This window comes from Vipera ursinii (assembly GCF_947247035.1).
Source record: "Vipera ursinii genome assembly, chromosome: 3".
Classification (NCBI taxonomy): Eukaryota; Metazoa; Chordata; class Lepidosauria; order Squamata; family Viperidae; genus Vipera; species Vipera ursinii.
Genome location: NC_139516.1, coordinates 172319660 through 172342914, shown reverse-complemented (window position 1 = coordinate 172342914; position 23255 = coordinate 172319660). Strand labels below are relative to the sequence as shown.

At 34.8% G+C, this 23255-nt stretch overlaps 1 protein-coding gene across 1 annotated transcript in view; it reads right to left on the bottom strand.

Moving 5' to 3' along the window:
- The window catches only part of SNTG1 (syntrophin gamma 1), a gene marked incomplete at both ends in the record, with an annotated part of 103055 nt that extends 83802 nt beyond the window's left edge, over positions 1 to 19253 (bottom strand). Inside the window, 6 exons of the mRNA XM_083359994.1 lie at positions 7239 to 7280; positions 7382 to 7425; positions 8212 to 8269; positions 10584 to 10640; positions 15588 to 15722; positions 19227 to 19253. Coding sequence (XP_083216120.1) covers positions 7239 to 7280; positions 7382 to 7425; positions 8212 to 8269; positions 10584 to 10640; positions 15588 to 15722; positions 19227 to 19253 — 363 coding nt within the window. The remainder of the gene's footprint in view (positions 1 to 7238; positions 7281 to 7381; positions 7426 to 8211; positions 8270 to 10583; positions 10641 to 15587; positions 15723 to 19226) is intronic.
- Positions 19254 to 23255: the final 4002 nt, after the last annotated feature.

The following is a 23255-nucleotide window of genomic DNA, read 5'->3' as shown; positions in this document are numbered from 1 at the left end:
TTAATGAATCATGGCTTATAAAGTTTACATTAAATTATAAAAGCACCCAGCTGTTCATTTATTTAAAAATTGCTTGTTAATTATTTTAGATTGCTCAAATATAGCTAACCCAGCTTATTTTTAAACACTTTATCAACAAGTTTTACATAAAATAGTTGGTATTAATATTTGAATTATAAAACCAGACTATTATGAACATTTGAGAATCTATAAAGGACAGTTGATAGTGAATTTCTTCTTATTCAAAGTATCTTGAAATATATATTTTACACAAGTGTATTAAAGTTAAGGATTATTATTATATCCAAATGGATTTCAGCACATTTTTGGTTAATATGACCAGTTCTATGCCATTTTCCCCTTTTTTGGCTACATCAACATATTTAGAATAGTCTTATTTAAAGACATTGTTACAGGATATGTAGAATAGGACAGAATTTGGAACCACAGCAATGGTCAATCATTTTGAAAGTTTATATGAAAGAAACCAGGCCCCAAACCCACATTTAATGGGATTTTTTGAGATTTTTTTGCACTGTGAAATTCATCTTTATTCCATGTAGAAATTGACTGCCTAGCATGGAATAAAAAAATATGATGTCAAGCGTGAGAAATCATGAAATCCCAGGCAGTTCAAATGAATATAAAGTTTTATTGCAAGCTTAAGTTCTCTACAAGAATCTGACCTACTAACAATCCAAGCAAATTGGAGTCAATGGAATTCAAGGTGAGCTGTACTTAGATCTCTTGTGGGTACAAAGGGGCTTAAGACTGATGACATGTTTAATCCCTCCCTTGGGTCAGCTTGGTCATCTCCTACATATGATCCTAATTGGAAATGAATGTATATAGGTAGATTTTGACTTATGACCATAACTGACCCCAGTCATTAAATGGGTTACATGACCAAGCCCAATTCTACAAGGATTTTTTTTGGCAGTAGTTAACCAGACACTGCAGTCATTAAGCAAAGCACCTCTGTTAAACACTCTGGTTGTTAAGCAAACCCAATTTGTTCAATGGGTGTTTTTGCTGGAAATCAAAAATAGTGGTCATGTGACTATGGGATGCTGCAAACAGCTGTAAATGTGAGAGAGTTGCTAAGTGGCTAAAATATGATCATGTAACTGTGATGTGCGGCCATTGGAACTTCAAAATCAAGACGTAAGTAGCTCTGGGAAAGTACGTTGTAACTTTGAACAGTCGTTAAGTGAAGACTACTTGTAGTATTTTGATGCTTCAAACATTATGTATAGAAGGCTGTTCTGTAAAGAGAACAAAGCAACATTCTGAGTGGTTTTGTGCAGCCTCATTTTTTATTTATTTAGATTTTTTTATCATACCTTTATTATTTTTACAAATAACTCAAGGTGGTGAACACATCCAACACATCTTCCTCCTCCTATTTTCTCTGTAACAACAACCCTGTGAGATGAGTTGGGCTGACAGAGAGTGACTGGCCCAAGGCCATCCAGTTAAATTAACTCAAAGTCTCCTGCTTTCTAGTCTGGTGCCTTAACTACTGGCTCTCTTTTAGGTAAAATTCACTTTATGCAACATCTTGTCTTAATGTCTCCATTATATGCAAAACAGCTATTTTTCTTTTGAGACTTGGATTAATTTTAAAAAATCCCGTTTACATATCAAGCTGTAATTCATAATAGAGTTTTCTATATTTTGCTAGTTTTTCAAGGTGGATTAACCACTCACTGTTCTTATGTAACCATCACTATATTAATTTATGTGACAGATATGACAAATGATTTAATATCCATATGCTTTTTAGTGCGAGATATTTAACTTATTGTTGACAAACAGGCATCAAAATAACAGAACTATATTATATTAGCTTTGTATTGGAGAAGTAACAGATGGCTTATCAGAATAAAGTTATGTATTTGTTTGATACAGAAATTGAAAACAAGGCAACTATGTGGAAATCAGATTGAAACAAGAAAAAGGTACTGAAAAACACACAAACCTATTTACTCTGCTGATTAAATAAAAAAAATCCCTCAATAGAAAAGCCAAAGCAAAAGAATACAACAATACTTAACATTTCTCAAAATGTGGACCACAATCTCTTGCAAGAAGACCCAGGAAATGCCTTCCTTACATGTATTTTTGAGCAGTTTAATTGACAAAGTATAAATGCAAAGCATCCAATGGTTCCAAAATTCTATATGAAACCCAAGTGTTGTTTTTTCCAGAAAACTACATTTTTCTCAAAGAAAGAACAATCATGCCTGATGCTTTTATGCAAAGCTCTAACCATCTGACCTAACATTCACTACCCAGAAAAAATGACAATGGATGGAGAAAAAAGAACAGATGGAAAGAAAATAGGCTATGTTGATTAATTCGGTATGCTGAAAGAAAAGTCACAAGCAATTTACATCCTGCCATTGTTCTGCAAGTTGCAGCATTTTAACAAAAGCTGATTTAAGCCAAACAAATACCATTTTTTCCTGATTTACTAGAATAAGATTACCTTCAAAGTGAATGTCAAATTTAAGAATTTCATAAAAGTAAGCAGGCTTATACTTCTAATTAAATATATGGCTTTAAATGTTATTGTTTTCCTTTTGCTTATTTCTAATGAAATGATTTTACTTTATAAAGTTATAAAATTATATCATAGTTTATTTGACATATAGATTAAAGTACAGGTAGTCCTTGACTTACGACCAAACTAGACCCTACTTATTATGGTTGTAGGTTATGATGGTCATAAAACTGGTCATTATGGGAACAGCCTGATTTTATTAGGGTTTTGCAACAGTTCTTAAGTGAACCATCATGGTTGTTAAGTGAAGGCACAGTCATTAAGCAAATGCATTGTTCACTATGAGACATTTTTGCTGAAAACTGTAAATAAACACTGCTTTTCATCAAAAACATAAATCACGGTTACATGACAGTGAGATGCTGCAAAAGGCCACATGAACATGGGGTGGTGGTAACCGTCAGAATTCCAGAATCAGATCATGAGCACCTTGTGAGTGATCCATTACAAGTTAAAATTTGAGGAATCCATTATAAATATTTTTCTACTGAATCTATTTCCAATGAAATAATTTATTTTATTGGGGGGTTACTCTTAAATTAACTGTATCCCTATACAGGATTGAGTATAGTAGCAGTAACGATAGCACTTAGACTTTACAGGGGAAAGTGTTGGTTGTTATAATTTCCATTCTATTACATACTCTGTCTACATTTAAAATTATTACATTACTGCATAATAAACATAAACAAATATTTAGCTGCAGCAATTAAATTTAGGTCACAAGGAAAACAGAATGTTGCTGACACTATGAAGTGACAACACTGAAATTATTTCACATCAGTTTCAGAAGATAACTGGTCAAACATTTTCAAATCACAGCTGACATAAATGGTAAGCAATTAAAACTTCTTTATATTTTTCTAAAAGTTTCCTTGGCCATCTCCTTCAAAAACAAGCAATGCTACCTTTAAAAAATAGATCCTTAGTAAAATGAAACATAAACACAAAATTGATAAAACACTACTCCATGCTGCTAGGTCACTTGGAGGCTGTATGCATTTGTCACATTCTTTAGGAAATAGTGTAGCCATGAAAAAAGCTACAGGATGCTTTTCATGAAGGTGTGGGTGAATCCTATCTCTGTGGAACAACAAGCAAAGCCTTTCTTATTTATGACGTGATGATTCCATCTGACAGTTGTACTTTATTCCAGAATTGAATTAAGATATCTCCAAACATTATGCTCTTTTAATTGGCCTGAACAAAGGTTTTCAGAACTTTCTGAAAACTTAGCCAAGATTTGAAAATTCATCCAAATACTTAAGAAGTCATCTGTCAACATTTATGCCAGTTCCTCCACTTAAAATATAACAAGTGTACTTTAAAAACAGAATTTATGTTTCTTTGAATAGGGTATCTTCTCAGAGGACTCTAAATCAAAGCTTGCTTCTTTCTGTTATCAAAGAAAAGCTTTAGAAAAAGACACAAGTAGATATAACAGAATAATAGAATAACAGATTTGGAAGGGATCTTGGAAATCCTACCCCTTTCTCAGGCCAGAAACCCTATACCATTTCAGAAAAATGGTTGTTCAATCTCTTCTTAAAAACTTCCAGCATAGGAGCACCTACAACTTCTGATTAATTGTTCTACCAGAAAATTTCTCTCTTTGATTGTTTGCTTTGCTTCTCTCTTTGATTGTTTTACATCTATTGCTTCTTGTCCGGCCTTCAAGTGCATTGGAGAATAGGTTGACTCCCTCTTCTCTGTGGCAACCCTTTAGATTTTGGAACACTGCTATCATGTCACCCTAGTCCTTCTTTTCATCAAACTAAACATACTCAATTCCTGCAATCATTCATCACATGTTTTAGCCTCCAGCAAAAATATGATTTTTGCATTTAAAAATTTAAAGTATATATGGAGCCTTGAAGATTGGAAAAGGTGTCTTTTGAGAGGTTTTCAATAGATCTTCTCATCACTTTCTCCCAGGATAAGCATCTTTATGGTTAACTTTAATTTTATTGGGGGGTTGGGGTGGGGAAAAGTGTGAAAGGGAAATAGATTGAAACTTTGCTGGATACAAAAATATACTTTACATGCTGGTAAACTACATCCTAAACCTAATATTTAAAATAAAAATTATGGGATATACCCCTAAAGACTTTCAAATTACTCTGGCTTTAAAAATAGCTTTTGCCGACTAATTAAAAATGGATTGCTCCATCATGAAAATCCATCAGGAATTTTGAAATTATTAAAATGAGATATTTAACAAGTTTTATACATGGTACTGAAAGAAAACTACAATATGATACTAATCTACCAATATGATACCGTAAAGAATATGTTCAGTTTAAAAAATTTGATGAAAACAGTATCTCGTTCTCATATCCAACAGCTGTCATTTAAAAGATACATATTAATAGAATCAAACCTTTATTGATCAAGAAAATTAAAGTAGAGAATAAAATTACATTCCTCAGGGATATCAAATCTGTAAGCCATCAAACTGCTTTACAATTAGAACTTTATTTTCTTCCCATGTACTCTTATTTAGATTCCTACACTAGAATGCTCTCAAATTCTTACAAATTATATTTTAAAAATTAACTCAATCCTCTACCAGGGGAACAGGCAACAATAACCTATAGTTATCTGTATCTATACAGTAACGTATGTTAAGTTACATATTGTTTGTCTCATAGAAGAAAGAAGTTCTTATTTAATGACTCTCATATTACAACAGTTGCTTAACAGCCATTCAGAGTTACAGCAGACCCCCCAAAATCTATTTATGTATGACTGGATTTTGAAATTATAATGGTTGCACACCCACACCCACACCCACAAGAGTGGTCATGTGATTGCATTTTGGATGCTTGGCAATCAGCTTACCTTTACGGCCGTTTTCAGCATTCCACAGTCGCATGACTGTAATTTTTGACATTTTTTTTGCCAATTTCTGGCATTTATTTCTGGTTTGCAAAGAAAAAACCCCTGCCACTGGACAAAATAGATTTGCTTAACAACCATAGCATTTGCTTAATAACTTCTGCAAAAAATGTCAAAAATCAGCTCTTATCATGTGATGCCTCAACGTATAATTTAATGACTTACAACCATAATTCATATATAAGCTGAGTAATATATTCAAAGCAGTTGAAAGAAAATAAATGTATCCCCATAAAAATTTTTTTGAAAGATTGAAATGTTAGGTTGTAGATGTTTGTTTTAAAAAATTATTTCCCACAGTGCTGCATATCATTATCAAATAATGGTTTTACTGAACAAATGAATCAGACATCAAAAGAAATGCTAAACAAATATGCTGGGCAAAATCATAAATCCTAGGACACTTGGGTATTGTACTGATTAGAGAACTACCCCAAGCATCTACACATAATACAGTCCATTTCGACTATATGGTAAGTGATCTCATGGTATTCTAGATGTGGTAAACGAAGGGTGAGTTAATAGAACTGAAGGCAATAGAATTGACTTTGTAACCAAATAACATACATATATCCGTGTTTATACATGTGTATTTCTGTGTGCATGCTTGTTTACATTCTTATACTAAACTGCTTTCTTTCTAAGAATTTAAATGAATATATATTAGAATGGATGGGAAAAAATAACAATTTTCTCTCAATGGGTTCAGGAAAATTTAAAATCCACTCAAGAATCTCAAACTTGAGGTTCTCAGCCTGACTGATTCTCAGCTTGAACCTCCTTAATACATTCTTAAATTCCTTGGTTATAAGCTCCCCCCCCATTTATTAAAAATAGCTAACTAAAATAGAGCCAAGCAGGCAATGAGACCTTAACAAGTACAAGTAATCTGACCTGAATCAGTAATTTGGTGGGATAAGAGAAACTTTTTATCTCCCATTATGGTACCAAACTAGACCAGACCCAGACTTCCATACCAACTATTTACATTGAAGTAAAATTCCTATTGACACAAGTGAGAATTTTACTTCAAATAATAGTTATAATGAGATGCAAAAACAAAATCTTCACACCAAGCTTGTGAATTTATATGTATTTTATCTGTAATAACCTATTGAAAACTGTGTATTCTTCATCTTGATTTTGTCTTGTCTCTCTGACCCTTTTATCTTGTATCTTCTGAAGATAAAGCATGAGAAAATATTTTAAATGTCCTTGTAAAGCCTGAAGGTTTAAAATAACATCTAAAAATCCTTCAAAATAAATTGCTATCCTGCAAGTGACACTTCATTTGTTTTATTAAAGCGAGACCTATATGAGAAAGAGTCTAGTTTTGTCTTACAATATTCCAGGCCTACATAAAGAGATTCTCAAAGTAGGCAAAAGGAAGTAGTCTCAACTGTTACAGGTGACAGAAAAATGCCATTTCCCCCCTCTTCCTAGAGGATTGAAAATAAAATATGTTCAACAAACTATTTCCAATTCTATATTTTTTTATTGGGGGAGAACACACTTAGCAAAAGTCAGTGTTTCCCCAAAACTTTGTGCATACAAAATAACTCCAGAAAAAAATTGAATCACAAAATCCTAATACAATATGAGTGATATCACATCAATGAAAAAGGTACACTATCCAGATATTATAATCATTTAACAACTTCAGAGTAAAATAGAGTTAAATTATGTGGGAGCATAATGAACAACTAATAAAAGTGCAGCGACGTCAATTTACGTTAGAAACTGGAATGGGTTATAAAAGGTTATAAAAGCTCACCACTTCTTCATGCCTGCATTTTCTTACGTTAATTCCATTAATCTGTTGAGGAAGAAATAATAATTTGAGGAAAGGGTCTTCGAGTTTGCATGCAGGAAAAATAAATGTATAGGATCTGACTAAAAGAGAACTTGTTTACCTACCTGTAGAATTGCATCTCCTATGAACAGTAGGCCTGAGAGTTCCGCTGAAAGAAAGAAAGGACGAGGGAGGGAGGGAGGGAGGGAGGGAGGGAGGGAGGGAGGGAAGGAAAGAAGGGTGTTTTTCATTTCAGCCTTCTCTATAATTTTCCACTAGCAGTATCAGTGGGGCAATACATAAATAGAACAATAAAAAATAATTGAAAAATAAACTGCAGGTTTATCCCATACCCAGAGTGCAGTGGTGGGATTCAAACATGTGAACAACTGGTTCTCTGTGTGGATGCTGCTTCTGGAAGTCCATTCTGGGCCTGGGCAACAAAAAATTAGCTACCGGTTCTGCCGAAGTGGTGTGAACTAGCTGAATCCCACCACTGCCGGAGTGCCTTAATTGATTTCTCTAAAAATCTAAAAGAAAAATCTTAGTGTATAGGTTCACAAAGAAAAAAAAGGGGGGCTGTCTCCAATTATCTCTGTCTAACCTACAAATCTGCAAAGACTTCAGATGCCCCACATCCCAGCAATTAAATAATGTCTGATCTGATGGGATTCAGGTGTTCATCTAGTTCGTTTCCAGGAGCTGAACCAGCATATTATATAGATGCAGGTTAATTTTATGAAGTACATGTTTGGGTTTGGATTGGTCTATGTTATTCTTTTACTGTTTTCTTTTTTGAATTCTACTGCTCTTAGTCCTTGTTAGTATTCTGAGTCACTTGGTGCATAGTAAATATTGAGCATATTGTGCTCACGTTTGTAATGAAATTTCTCCCTCCCCCCCAAAAAAAGAAACACACAGTTAATTTTATTAAACAAACTGAGTAACAACTTACTTCGTTGTTCTTTGGAAATTTTGGAAACAACCACAGGAATATTATGCTCTGCTCCTCCCTATCAAATAAAGAGATCAAACTTCACTTATAAATACTACATTTCTTTAGCTTTAGGTTTTTTTTAAAAAAATGTGAAATGAATAAAATAACAGTTTCATCATTCTTTTTGCTAATGACCACATGAATGCAATCAGTCCTTTTGTCAAGGAGGAAAAAAAATCCTGGCAATATCGTGATGTTCTGCATATATAAAAAAGAACAAATTATTGACAAAGGAATTACAAATTCATTACACGTTTTCCCATATTTCTCATAGTATTATGCCATCAAACCCACTTCATGAAAAGCAAATGGGCCTAATTCCCTGGTTAATTTTGATTTTCTGTTTTCCATTCTTATATGCACAAAGGTTAGTAAGAAAATGAAAAGAAAATCTGGCACAAAATAAAATAAGAATTCAAAGATAGTTAACAAATGACTGTTTCACACTGAGGGGTAAAAAAACAAATGAAAAGCAAAATAATCTGAAGGCACATTTCTCTACTTTTTAAACAGTCCATTGGTTTATGTTGCCAGGAGGGAAAGAAGGAAAAAGGCTTTGAAAGTATAAATTAATTTATTTTTTTAAAACAGTCCTCTTTGGCTTTTCTACACCAAAATTCACTATTCAAGCATCAGAACTTTGGGGGTTATTTTTTTTTAAAAAAAATATTTTTATTTAAATATTGATTGGCTGTTTGAGATTTTTAATGTGTAAAAATAAAATTATTCTGTGTGCATTGTATGCAATATGCAATCAAACCTACAATAAATATTCATGGGAATTTCTTTGTGTTAGAGATGGCTCTGAAAATGAACATTATTTACCTCTTTAGAAAAACAGATTTAGTGCTGGTACAGTTTGATTGAACCAATTTTGATAACACGGAATCTTAAAATGATAGTATGAGTTAAGCGGAAGCTCAAAGCAACAATCAAGACAGCAGTAAATGAACTGTTTCTAAATTTTAAAAAGGTAGATTTTGATGGAGGCCTTCAAAGAATGGGTCACTGAGGTTAATTCTAAAGCCAGGAAGAAGATAATGCATTTCTGGGGGTTGAGGAATGTTATTCTGAGGCGTGAGAGGAAGAAGAATGGAGAAGCTAATGAGATAAGCCCATTTGGTCATTGTCTTTGTACATTCGATGTGACATGAAAAGATCTGAAAACAGCTCTTCCCTACTTCTGATTATAGTAATGGTATAAATGCAGATACAACCTTATGCTGTCATCTGCATGGAGTAGCCTTATTATTACAATGTGAATTGGAACTCTGATGGTAAAAGCACTCATCCATACACAAAGCTCCCTGCTGCAGAGAATTACCCTGAATGCATGGAGACCAGCTCTTTGTGATGTCACCAGTGTGATTGTCTGACATGGAATGCAGACAAAGGAGGAGTTGCTTGCCATTTCTTGTTGCTGGATTAAACAAACAAAGGTAACCCCTAAAAAATAAGTCTTCAGAATCATGGCCAGTTCCAAAAAGTGACAAAGGTAAGACAAATCTTTTGCATCTTGGACCCTTAGCTTCCATTTTGTGATAGTCGGCCATTCATATCACACATTTAGGTTTGAAAAATATAATAGAGGAAAATGATTAGAAGAACTCAAGAAGCAGAAACTACAAAAGTTAATTTCCTAATTTGCTAAAAAAAAAACCATCAGTAAATATTGATGTTTTAATTGCAACTTTTTAGTAAAGTAAGACGGACATCAAAAGCATTTGAGAACAAACTGTTTATATATTTTCTATTTCAGGCTTTATGCAATTATTTCAGGGGACAATATATTCATGATTTTTATTTATCTCTCACTGCATGAAAGGACAGTAAAATGCAATTTTGGGCAGCACTCTATAACATACATGTTTTAATATAATAATGGAATAAGGGAATGCCCATTGCCTCATATTTCAGTATGGTATTCTCAACATATTTTCTATCTTATCATTTCTAAGATAATTGGATAATTTAACATATCTACTTATAGCAAAATTGATAATACCAAAATAACATTTTCAGTCTTATTAGCAAACAAATTTGGATTTATTCACTGGCTGTAATGTGACAGCTATTTTAATTCATATTCTATTAATACCCATTTTAAGTGCCACTTAAGATCACAGTTTGATTGACTGTCTACAGAATTGTAAAAGTAAATAAATCTCTAATAAAAGCTTTCATGATACAATAAATGGACAAAGAATACAATACAATGGCAACCCACTGATCTTATTAAATATATTCCCTAAAAGATAAAATCCATACTTGATACACACACAGACACACACACACACATATATATAGCAATAGGAAGAATATTATACTACCTTTATACTTAATCCAAATCCTCCTACAGTTTGTCTTCTAATTGTTACAGTTCTTTCCTGAAAAATAAATCAGATTTAAACATTTCCTTAAAAACAACCACAATCACACTGCATTGTCTTTTTTTTGGCTTTGTGCTATATAACCATTCTGGAGTTTTGAATTTCAAATATGTATTGTCACATATAATATTGCAAAACATATTTACCTAAAGTGGTGATCTGAATGACAAAACACAAATACAGGTAGTCCTCGGTTTAATGGCCACTTTTTCAGTGACAGTTCGAAATTATGACAGTGTGGTAGTGTAATACTTGTGACTTGCCCTCAAAGTTCCAGCCATCCCAGTTTCTCTCATATGATGAAGAGCTGAGTGCTTGGCAACCAGCTTACACTTATACAGTTGCAGTGAGTTTGTTCCCATAGGTTTCCACAGACATGTGACTGCCATTAGAAATCTTCCCTGCTAGTTTTCCACAAACAAAGTCAATGGGGAAGCTACCATAGAAGGTTGTGATACATGTGGATAAGCCTCCTCTATACTGCAGCAGCCACCCAGAGTCCTGCCACACTTGCATCATGCCTCGCTGGCCCATTGTGCACTCTCATGTACTCTGCAGTAGCCACAAGTCCTGCCATGCTTGCACTATGCCAGCATCTTGCACCCTGCAGCAACCAACCCTATCTCACCCACATGTGACCCGCTGGGCTCTCCCTCACCCTACACATTACAGCAGCCACCCCAAGCTTCACTATGCTTGTACTGTGGCACTTGGCCATTCTCATACCCTCCTGTAGGCAGCAGCAGCCACTTACCTGCCCACCAGCCTGCTTGTGAGCAGTCTGGGAGTTTTAATTTCCTACCAGCTTCCCACTGACTTTGCCTGTTGGAAGCAGCAGGAATTTGCCAGGAGATACCCACTAAATAACCTCTGATCCTTGCTTAACAGCAGCAATGGGAAGCACCAGAATTACCATCCCTAAGCAATGTGGTCACATCATGTCATGCTTTACTACTGCATCATTTAGCAATGGAAATTCCAGTTTCATTAACTGAGAACTACTGTACTTAAGTGATATTTTTTTTATTTTCTGTAATTCTAAGTGATTCAACTATAAAAGCATAACACAAATATATATATGCAGTCATTTTTCAATATCTAAATCTCCGTGATTAGGCATTAGGTCTTCTCAAATGTTCAATTGACCAATGTAAGGCAATCTCTTTTAAAATCAGCATTAAAGTCCATGAATAGCCTTGCTGCATTGGGCCAAAATCTGCATAAATTCAGCATTTTGTTTCTTATAGGAGCCAATCAGTTGTATACAGGATTAATTAACTTGAGGCCATTAATATTGATAGCTTTAAAAGGAAATTGAACAAAATCACAGAAAGTAGCTCTTACATTTTAACATTGTTCCCATGTAGCAGGCATTTGTAGACAATTTGCCACTGTCCAAGTATAATACACTTCAAGATGATAGACCTGCATTCTGTGAATTTAGATAATCCTCTTTAAAGTTATCCAAATTAATACCCATCACCACCGATTAATTATATTCTGTATGGAGAACAATGTAAAACATCTTTTTAAAATCTTGCCAGCAGCTTCCTTGAATCACACTTCCTAACATTTTGAGGGATCTGTTCACTGTCTTCATAGTATCCATGGTATTATATAGCTTTGACTATTTCTACAATTTTCTGTGTTAAGAGACCCAAATGCTTTCATAATGAGGGTTCAAGCTTCCTAACCATTTTGTTTTCCTGTTCTGAATTTCTTCCACTTACATATCCTTTTTTCTGTTCTGTATTTCTTCCACTTATATATCCTTTTTTCAAACATAGCAACCTAGAGATTTGTATTGAGGCAATACAATGCTGGCAGTTCTATTTTCAGTCTGAATCTTAATAATCCTTAGCATGGATTTGCCTTTTTTGTACTTGTCATACATTTAGATCATATCTTCAATGACCTCTCCACCATGATTCAAAAGGGATTTTTTCACATCAGAATTATATTATTTTTTCATGGATAGTTAGAGACAAATATGAAGTGCATATATAAAGTTAAGATTTATACCCCAACATGTATCACTTTAGACTTATTTAAACAGTCATAGATAATGTTATTTGGTTGACCATGCACCCAGTTAAAAGTCTTTCAGGAACTCTTCACAGTTACTTTTTAGCTTTCACTCTACTGAATAATTTGGTATTTGGTAATAATCTGTTGTCAAATGGCAGGGGTTGTGTAGATAACTAAGATGAATAAGGGTGAATATTGTGTTTTTTTAGGATCCTATGCTAAAGACGCGGTGGCTCAGTGGGTTAGGACACTGAGCTTGTCGATCAGAATGTCGGCAGTTTGGTGGATCAAATCCCAAGTGCCGCGTAGCAAAGTGAGCGCCTGTTACTCGTCCCAGCTTCTGCCAACCTAGCAGTTCGAAAGCACGTAAAAATGCAAGTAGAAAAATAGGGACCACTAAGGTGGAAAGGTAACAGCGTTCCGTGCTAGTCATGCCGGCCATATGACCATGGAGACATCCTCGGACAAGCGCTGGCTCTTTGGCTTTGAAACGGAGATGAGCACCGGCCCCTAGAGTCGGAAACGACTAGCACGCATGTGCGGGGGAACCTTTACCTTTACCTTATGCTAAAGAAAAGAAATATTATAAAGAGATGTGACAAATTCAATATTTTGATTTGGCACAACAGCCTATTTCATACACTCGTATGGTATTGTGGTTTGGTATGCTGGTCTGACAGCCGCAGACAGGAAAGTATTACAGAGGGTAGTGAGCACAGCACAAGACATTGTGGGCTGTTCCCTGACACCACTGGATGACATCGCCAGGGCTCGTTGCCTTGGAAGAGCGAGGAAGATTCTCAGGGATGACTCACACCCTGGACGGTATCTCTTTACTCTCCTACCATCCAGTAGGAGATATAGGAGTATAGCCAGCCGTACCAACAGGCTGAAAAATAGCTTTTATCCGTGGGCTGTTAGGCTTTTAAATGGGCCATAATCTCTGTGAACTTATGCAGAATTGACTTGGGAGGCCGGTGTGTGGTGTAGTTGGTTCACATGGTGTGGTAGGATGGAGGGTTTGTTATCACTGTGTGTTGGGGGGAGAGAGCACGGGGGGAGGGTCAGCTAATCTCAATGTACACATGTACTTTGACAATAAGGGTTTATTATTTATTATTCATGATTTGTTTTGTTTATTTTTTCAGACATTTGAAACTGAGTGTTTTGACCAATTTGTTCAAACAATAATATGTCCCCCCCCAAAAGGCCAGGATTTCTACACATCCTTTACATTATAGCTCAACAGGAAAACAAAGTTAAAGAAGAAACAAGGGAAAACTAGCTGAATTAAGCATCTTCCTGCAAAAGGTTCATTTGGAACCATCCTTACTGCAGTGAGGTTTGCCTATATTTTTGGGTCCAAGATCTTATTGGCATCTGTGTAACTTGTTTAGTTAGACTGAAATTGTAGATTTTGTTTGGAATTCTGTGTGTGCTGGTTCTTTTCTCCAGTTCTTCTTATATCCCAATACATTTCTATCCAGAGTGTTATTTTAAGGAAATTTCTCCTTCAAAATTAAAAGCTACATGGTGGGAGTGCTATCCCTGGTATGTCAAGTTTGTTATAGTATTTATTTCTCTGTTTTAGATAAGGAAACCCAAAGCACCTTTTCTGATTTTCCTTAAGAGACTGGTCCTTTATGGAATGATGAAGAACTTTCCAGCTGGAGAGTAGTGCCAGCCTATCTTCATTTAAAAAAAAAAGCAAAGCAAAGCAAAACAAAACAAAACAAAACTGGGAAGCCATTGGAAGAGGTATATTGGTGAAGTTTAAAATTATTCCCCCTACCTTGGACATATAAAAAAGCTTCAGAGGAAGAAAATCCTAGAGCTATTTCTCTGATAAAAATAGTAAATTCCATTATCTAATGGATATAAATTAGGTAATGAATTGCACATAATGTTAATGTGTTCATAAATGTTCAACAGAATATATCTAGTAGATGTTCTAGCTTATTAGAGAAAATTGTGGAACTTTTAATGTGTAAAATCAGATATAATTTGGTAAAAGGCTTCTATTGATATATTTAATAGGATAATTCTTGAGAAGACATGAATTCTCTTCCTAAATTCTCCTTATTTATCTTTACTTGCTTAATCAACATTTTAATCTCAATCATCTAGTGCTGTTCAGTGTATTCTTAAGAAAATATTTTCCCTGACTTCTTAACCTTAAAGCAAAGTTATTATTAACTATTATCCCACTGCCTTGGTGGAGCAGTGGGCTAATGCCTCCTTAAGTAACACCAGCTGCCTGCAATTAGTGCAGGTTCGCATCCCACCAGGCTCAAGGTTGACTCAGCCTTCCATCCTTCCAAGGTAGGTAAAATGAGGAGCCAGATTGTTGGGGGCAATTAAGCTGACTTTGTAAAAATTCCGCTTGGGGTGTGTGTGAAAGCCCTAATAAGCAGGCATATACATAGAATGAAGGCTACTGCTCAGCTTGTAAGCCGCCCTGAGTCTTCGGAGAAGGGCGGGATATAAATGGAATTAAAATAAATAAAAAATAAAATTACTCCATTTCATTCTTACAAAAGGTGCTTAAAATGACGGCTTATTTTGAATGACACTATGCTAAGAATATATTTTTATACTAACTATCTGCAATCATCAGATTGTGGGGGAACAATATAAAATTAAGAAGAAGTCATGGAACAAGATGTTAATCAGAACTGAAAATGGAAGCCAGATGCAAGCCTGAAACCAAAGATCAAGGGATCTTATTCCAGAAGAAAGAAACATGAAGTCTTCCTAATTTATCTCCCTGAGTGTTGTTGTCTTTTAAGACAAAATATTCATTCTGAATTCCACACATATAACTTCATTTGATATTTCTCTGTGGAAAAAAACCTCTGAAAGTTCAAAATATATAACAGATTTAATCTGGAAGTTACTATAAAGCATGCTACTTACTCCAGAATAAAATGGTTCACCAGACACACAGATGACATCTTGTTCTTGAATTGTCAAAATGTCTTTGGCTAAGTGCAGCCGCACTTTGAAAGGCTCCTGATTACCATCCTGTAGCAAACAAATCCCTGTCTTTGACTTTAAAAGGCAGAAGAAAAAAAGTTTTTAGTTCTCAAATTGTTTATAGACTATTTATTCTAAAAGATCAAAAATAGTTTCCTTAGTTTTTAATTGGAATATTCAGGAAAACCAATAAAATAAATGATCTCAAATGATCCTCATTAAAATTCCACCAATTATCAGAAGTAACTAAAAATACTGAAACATGCATAGCAAACATTACTAACAGAAATTTGGAAACTCAGACATTAAGTAACATTTAAATATTGTATGTATCTGGGGTTTGTAAATGGATTATGGACTAAAATGTCTAAAATGTGATCATAAACTAAAAAGCTCTTTTGAAATAGCAGGGCTAATGTTTCAGTATCCTACATATGCATATAAAATACAACTTGCACATTATTTGGTAGAGTACTCAACTGATAATTTTACGTTAAAGTAACAGCATTTGAGTTATCTAATCAATAATATTAGGATTACTCAACAACCAAGACCTTAACTAGGATCACAGAAACACTAAAGGTTCCAGTCATGATAATTCTGTTTTATTATTATAATCCAGTAAATAGCTCTTCAATGTACACAGGGAGGGTCTGCTCAGGGTTCCGCCGGTAAAAGATTGCCGGCGGGTGACACCCAGGGATAGGGCCTTCTCAGTGGGAGCGCCTGCCCTCTGGAACCAGCTGCCGGTGGAGCTGAGGACTGCCCCCGACCTCCGATCATTCCGCCGGGGCCTGAAGACCTGGCTCTTTGAGCTTCCGGGCCCAGGCTGAGGAGAAAATTTTTAACTGGGGTTTTTAAGAGTACAGGGTGAATTTAATATTTTTAACTTGGTTTTTAACTTTTGTATGTTTGATTTTTAATTCCCTGTAAACCGCCCTGAGTCCTCAGGGAAAGGGCGGTATATAAATGTAATAAAAATAAATAAAATAAATAAACAAATTCAATACAAGTGCTCTTCAGCCTGTAGCCTATATTTGTGAATTTATTGATAAATTAAAATCAATCCACAGCTATTCTGGAAAGACCAAGGCCACTATGGCTATTAGAAATGTTGTATAACCTACAACAGGTTATAGACTTTTTACTTCAAAACTTTTCTATCACTTTCCCCCCAAATAAGTTGACTAATTATTTTGCTGATGTTTACCTTCCTTTCATTGGAATTTAAAGACATGTTAGATTTTCTAGATGGGCAATTTATATGTTTGGAGGGTGCAATGATATCTGGCTTCATTCCCCTTTTCCTTTCTAGAATCTCTGAAGTAGTATTAACACAAGGATAGTTATTCTAGTTCAGTTATTCCCCAAATTTTATTATCCAAGACAGAGATACCCAACATCTTACAACCTCTTTGGAGGGTTGCCAAGTGCATACACATCAAATTATGGAAATCCCATTGTTAACTAACTGTTTCTTGAAACAAGGAACAAATTTTGTAAGCCTTTTAAGTTAATTCTATATTCTAGTATCCTTTCTCAACCAGACCAGCCTTAAGTTGTACTGGCTTTAAATACTAGGAAAAGTAGTCCAATACCACAGGGGGGCTGTTATGAAATATGCAGTCATTATGTTAGCCAATAAATATTAAATATTAAGAATAAGTATTAAATTTCATCAATTCCAGCAAGCTCATATCTGAGCATTGTGTGCAGACCTGGAATCAATGCTATGTTTTCAATCTAGAGAATAAATATGGTTTTCAGGAGAAAGGAAAAACAGGAATGATGAAAAACAAATACAGAGTGACATTTTAATTCTATTAATCTCCACCAAATAAGGTTAGCTGGATAGCACACATGTGTTGATCTGTATTCTGGAAGAACAGTTCCTAATTCATTTGATGGTTTCCTGGGATAACATTTCTTAGGGGGGAAATGTATATAGTTATGTTGTGTTATTTGACTATATTCCGCTCCTGGCTAATTACCTTATAAAATCTCCTAAAAAGCTGGATGAAAAAAGCTAAGGGTAAGAATTAAATAACATCTAACTATACAGTAGGCCTAATTAAGCACCACAGTGAAATTAAAATAAGAGTGAGCAGTGGGATGCAAACAGGCAAAATTTATTCAGAATGAATAAGGAAATCAAGCATGAGAAAAGCAAAAATGAAACACATCCCAGCAAGCACACAAACACAATTCAGTGATAGGAACCCCTGTAGTATATTTCACAGTACAATAGTTGCAGCTATACAATACATCCTTAAACTATTATTCCAGTTTTGACTTTAAAAAGCAGTGAAGTATATAAATAAGAGCTTTTAGCTTTTAGAATGAATAGAATTCTAATTTATTTCAGATCTACAATAATTCATGGTGATATATATTATCATGAAGTTTGACCTTGACATTTAATTATCAGTAGCATCAATTTCTGATCCCACTTTGGCTTTTCAAACATTACAATACACACTACTTCAGAGATGTTTAGAAGAACACATCCAGGGCTTTTGTCTCTTTTCACCTTTTATGGTAGCTTGCTTATTCAAAACTGTTTGCAATTATCTGAATAGTTTCTAATCATCTTATTCCATTCTTATTCAAATTTATCCATTATACCACTTCCTTTTTCTTACACTCTTAAAGTAGAGAGATATGGAAGTTGTATTACATCATGTCCTCATGTATAAGGTTTTATGAGTTCTGTTCTTTATTGGAGATCAAAATGGATTTCTCTCTACATGTACCTCATACATAAGAGCATGACCTAATACCTGTACCTCTGGTCTGAAAGTTTAAGGGGAAAAAAGTATGCTATGTAGAATATTTTAAAAGTGGCCTCTGTATGTTTCTTCCACTAACACCCCTGAGCTCCAGAGCGTACAGACCATCTAAAACTAATGCACTGTATATAATCACATGAACAGAGCAATGACCCATGAGTTCAATTCCCCATAGAGGGAACTGACAGATGAGCCTCATATAAATTAAAGCTTATATTCTTTTGTTTGGGGTTAATGCTAATAAATTCATTATTATACTTAACACTTTTTTATTTTCTAGCATTATTTATAATTAGTGCTTAATGATGCTAGATTATGGAAAATGAAGGAAGTGGAAGATTAGGAGACAAATGTAGAAAAAGCTAGGTAAATAAAATGAAAAATAAAGGCTTTGCATACCACATTCATAGTCCAATGGTCAGCATGGAATTAAAAGGGATAAAAAGAATGCATGCATAAATGTGTCCATGAACACATAAACAGTTTTTTATGGTTCATTGTTTTCTTATATATGCATGTTTATAGCTGTAGTTATGATACTAAGTGAAGTATATCCCTATTAAAATCATCTTTACATTTGTGTGAAGCTTGGTTTTGTAAACACAAAAACATTTGAAGAAAGGAAGAAGCCACCTGTCCTTGCCCTGGCTGTGAAGCTGATAAAGTTTTGCTTTATCTTTAAATATGCAAACCTCCATTTAATAATTCATATAATCCACACAATATTCATCATGAGAATAAACAAAATAAGCACATATGTGCATACTTAAGTTAGAAAAAATTGCACTACCTCTTCACATGCAGTCCTGAAATCCATGTGCTATGGCACCAAGAGATAATTGTCTAAAAGAAGGGAAAAAGATATTTCATTACAGAAAAAAAATAGCAAAGGTGAAAGATGCCCAAATTTGAGGTATCCCAATAGTTATTCATTAAATACTAGCTAAATGCCTATTCTCAATATTCCAGGTCATGTTTGTCCCAAAGATGTTTTTCAAAAGGCAGCTGGACTTTCTTCATTTTTTCTTTGAAAACATTTCACTTCTCATCCAAGAAGCTCATTCAGAATTGAAGAAGCTTCTTTTTTTATTGCTTTTATGAAAACATATATTTAAACAAAAAAAATGCATATAAAAAACAAGACATAACATAAACAATACAATCAACAAAAATACAAAAAGAATACTTAACTTCCGTTATTCCTAATCTTTCTAATCATTTTCAGGTGACTTCCTCGAATCCCCCCTATCTGCGTTTCATCGTAAATCATCATTAGCAATTTCTATTTCATAATTTTAAATCATATTTAATATCTATCTATATTTAATTTCTTATCATTTAACAATCATTGTTTCATATTATCCTTAATACTAAACATTAAACTCTAAAACTACAACCTATAAACACTTCCAAGTCCATTTCAAACTAGTTAATATGACAATATTTCTTCAAATAGTCCTTGAATTTCTTCCAATCTTCTTCCACCAACTCTTCTCCCTGGTCACGGATTCTCCCAGTCAGCTCGGCGAGTTCCATGTAGTCCATCATTTTCATCTGCCATTCTTCCACCGTTGGTATTTCTTGTGTCTTCCAATTCTTGGCTATCAAAATTCTCGCTGCTGTTGTGGCATACAGAAAGAAAGTAACATCTTTTTGGGGAATTTCTTTTCCGACTATACCCAATAAGAAGGCTTCTGGTTTCTTAATAAATGTGTTTTTTCAAAACTTTCTTTAATTCATTATAAATCTTTTCCCAGAAGTCTTTTACTATGGGGCAAGTCCACCACATGTGGTAAAAGGTTCCTTCTACAGCTTTACATTTCCAGCATCTATTATCATGTGTATGATAATTTTTTGCAAGTTTAACCGTTGTTAAATACCACCTATACATCATCTTCATCATATTTTCTTTCAAAACATTGCATGCTGTAAACTTAATACCCTTTTTCCACATCCTCTCCCAGTCCTCCAACATAAGGTTATGCCCCACATCATTAGTCCAATCAATCATCACTGATTTCACTTGTTCATCTTCCATGTGCCACTCCAGCAATAAATTATACATCTTGGAAAGATTCTTTGATTTTGTATCTAACAGTAACGTTTCCAATTTGGATTTCTCTATTTGAAAACCTCTTTTTTATCCATTTTATACACTTCATTCATTTGGTAATATTGTAATCACAGTTCAGCACTGTTTTATTAAAATGGTCACTTAACAAGTGATTGTTAAACAAGTGAACAACAACTGGTTCTTACAGTTGCAACTGTGGCAGCATACCAATGGTCATGTGATTACGATCTGGGCACTGGGTGACCAGTTTAAAATTATGATGTCACAGCATCTTGCAGTGACATCATAATTTCTGATCACCATTTCTGACCTTCATTGCCAGCTTCCAAAAAGCAAAGTATTTGGGGAATCAGAAGGAGGTAGGAAATGGTGACTGTGACACCATGCTAAATAGCATTGCACAATTTGCTTAATAAGAGCAATTGGAAGTGCAGGAACCGCTGTCACTAAGCAGCACAGTCACATAATGCTGTGTTTTACAACCCTGTCACTTAGTAACCAAAATTACAACAGACAATCACTTCAATATGAGACAGCAGTGTGCTGCAGCTGCGAAAAAAGCCAACACAGTGCTAGGCTGTATTAACAGAGGGATAGAATCAAGATCAAGTGAAGTACTAACACCACTTTACAATGCTTTGGTAAGGCCACACCTGGAATACTGCATCCAGTTTTGGTCACCATGATGTAAAAAAGATGTTGAGACTCTAGAAAGGGTACAGAGAAGAGCAACAAAGATGATTAGGGGGCTGGAGTTTAAAACATATAGGGAATGGTTGCTGGAATTGGGTATGTGTAGTTTAACGAAGAGAAGAGTGAGGGGTGACATGATAGCAGTGTTCCAATATCTCAGGGGCTACCACAAAGAAGAGGGAGTCAAGCTATTCTCCAAAGCACCTAAAAGCAGGACAAGAAGCAATGGATGGAAACTAGTCAAGGAGAGAAGCAACCTAGAACTAAGGAGAAACTTCCTGACAGTTAGAACAATTAACCAGTGGAACAACCTGCCTCCAGAAGTGGTGAATGCTCCAACACTGGAGGTTTTTAAGAAGAGACTGGACAGCCATTTGCCTGAAATGGTATAGGGTTTCCTGCCTGAGCAGGGGGTTGGACTAGATGACCTCCAAGTCCCTTCCAACTTTATATTATTATTATTATTATTATTATTATTATTATTATTATTATTATTATTATTATTATTATTATTATTATATTCATAATATTATTTTACTTGGTATTTTTATTATAGATTAAAGTATATTTTGTCAGACAATAATGTTCACTAACAGAACTTACTTTAAAAAGATCTTCATTATTATCTGTTAATTCTGTATACTGACAGGAAATAAAAGTTGGAAGACAGAATACTTCATCATCCTGAAAATAAAATTAAGTCATATATTCTGACCTTTAACTTTTCTAAATCCTTACTTTTAGAAAAAGAACTAAAAAAACCCAGGGAAAAAATTTCCAGTATGACAAATAGACTTATACATTGCTATTTCAGTTTCAGTTTCTTAGCTATCACTACTGTGTACAGATTCTATTTCTTCTAAGATGGAAAGCTCATTTTTATCCTCTTGGTAGACTTCCAGTTCAGAAAAACAAAATGTTTACTCAGATTGAATCAAAACTTTTCTACTCAAATAAATCCTTTCTGGTGAGGAGTTATACTGTGATACTGTAGATAAAAAAATGTTACAAATTGTTAGAAAACATTTAGGAGAACTAAAGGTCAGCAATATATGAGCACATTGTCTTGTGGCATTCATTATTCTAAAATAAAATATTTCATTGGCAGTGGCTGGTACATACCTTACTATAGGGGTCTTTGGGCAAAGACTGCCTAAAGTTTCAGATGCCTACCTGAAAATATGACAGTGACATAAACTAGAAGAGTCCTGCTAGATTAGACATTGCCCAGATTAAAAAGGTCCACATCAAATGTAGAGGTACTGGGACAATCTGATGAAAAATGGGCTAGTGGAACTAGCCATACATGGTAAAGACAAGAGAACCTGGAATTGTTGGACTGCAAATACAACAGTACACCTAATGAAGGAGATATATGAAATGCGTGAGGGAACTGTAGATGAACAGAAGACCTGAATCTACACTAATTAAGAAACAGCTAATTACCCAACACTTCAACATTGTGAAGAGGAAACTGCTCTTACAACTTGAGATAGACCAACTACACATTGTATCCCATACTCAAGAAAACCCAGAAGAATAACCAGAAGTACAGTCAACCCCTGAAGATGGAACGTTATTATTACCCTCTCCATTAAAGAGCACAACTGCTGATACGAGGCATAAGATCTTGGATAAACTAATTACAATCAAGCCTTGAGACAGGTTCCCAAGGCTCAATAGAGAATGGCCATCAGATAGTATGCTAAAAGATGCCAACAGAGCCCTCACAACAACTATCGCTATTGTGATAACTCCAACAAATGAACTGGTATATGCCACAGCTGCTTTAATACGAGAGATGCTTGGTTACAGAATCAAGAAGAATAGCAGTACATACCTGCCCTGGAATAATTAGATTAGAGGTTAAGATCCAGGCAACACAGAGAGAGGTTAGTCAGCTGGTGGAATGCAGAAGTGTGTGAAGATTGGGGAAAAGATGGCTGCTAAAAAATTCAAGAACCTGACTCAAACTGAAGTCCTGGAGGCTGCTAAACAAAGGCCCATAGCACTGACTACCAGGCTAAGGAGATACACTAGAGAAGCAGGGGG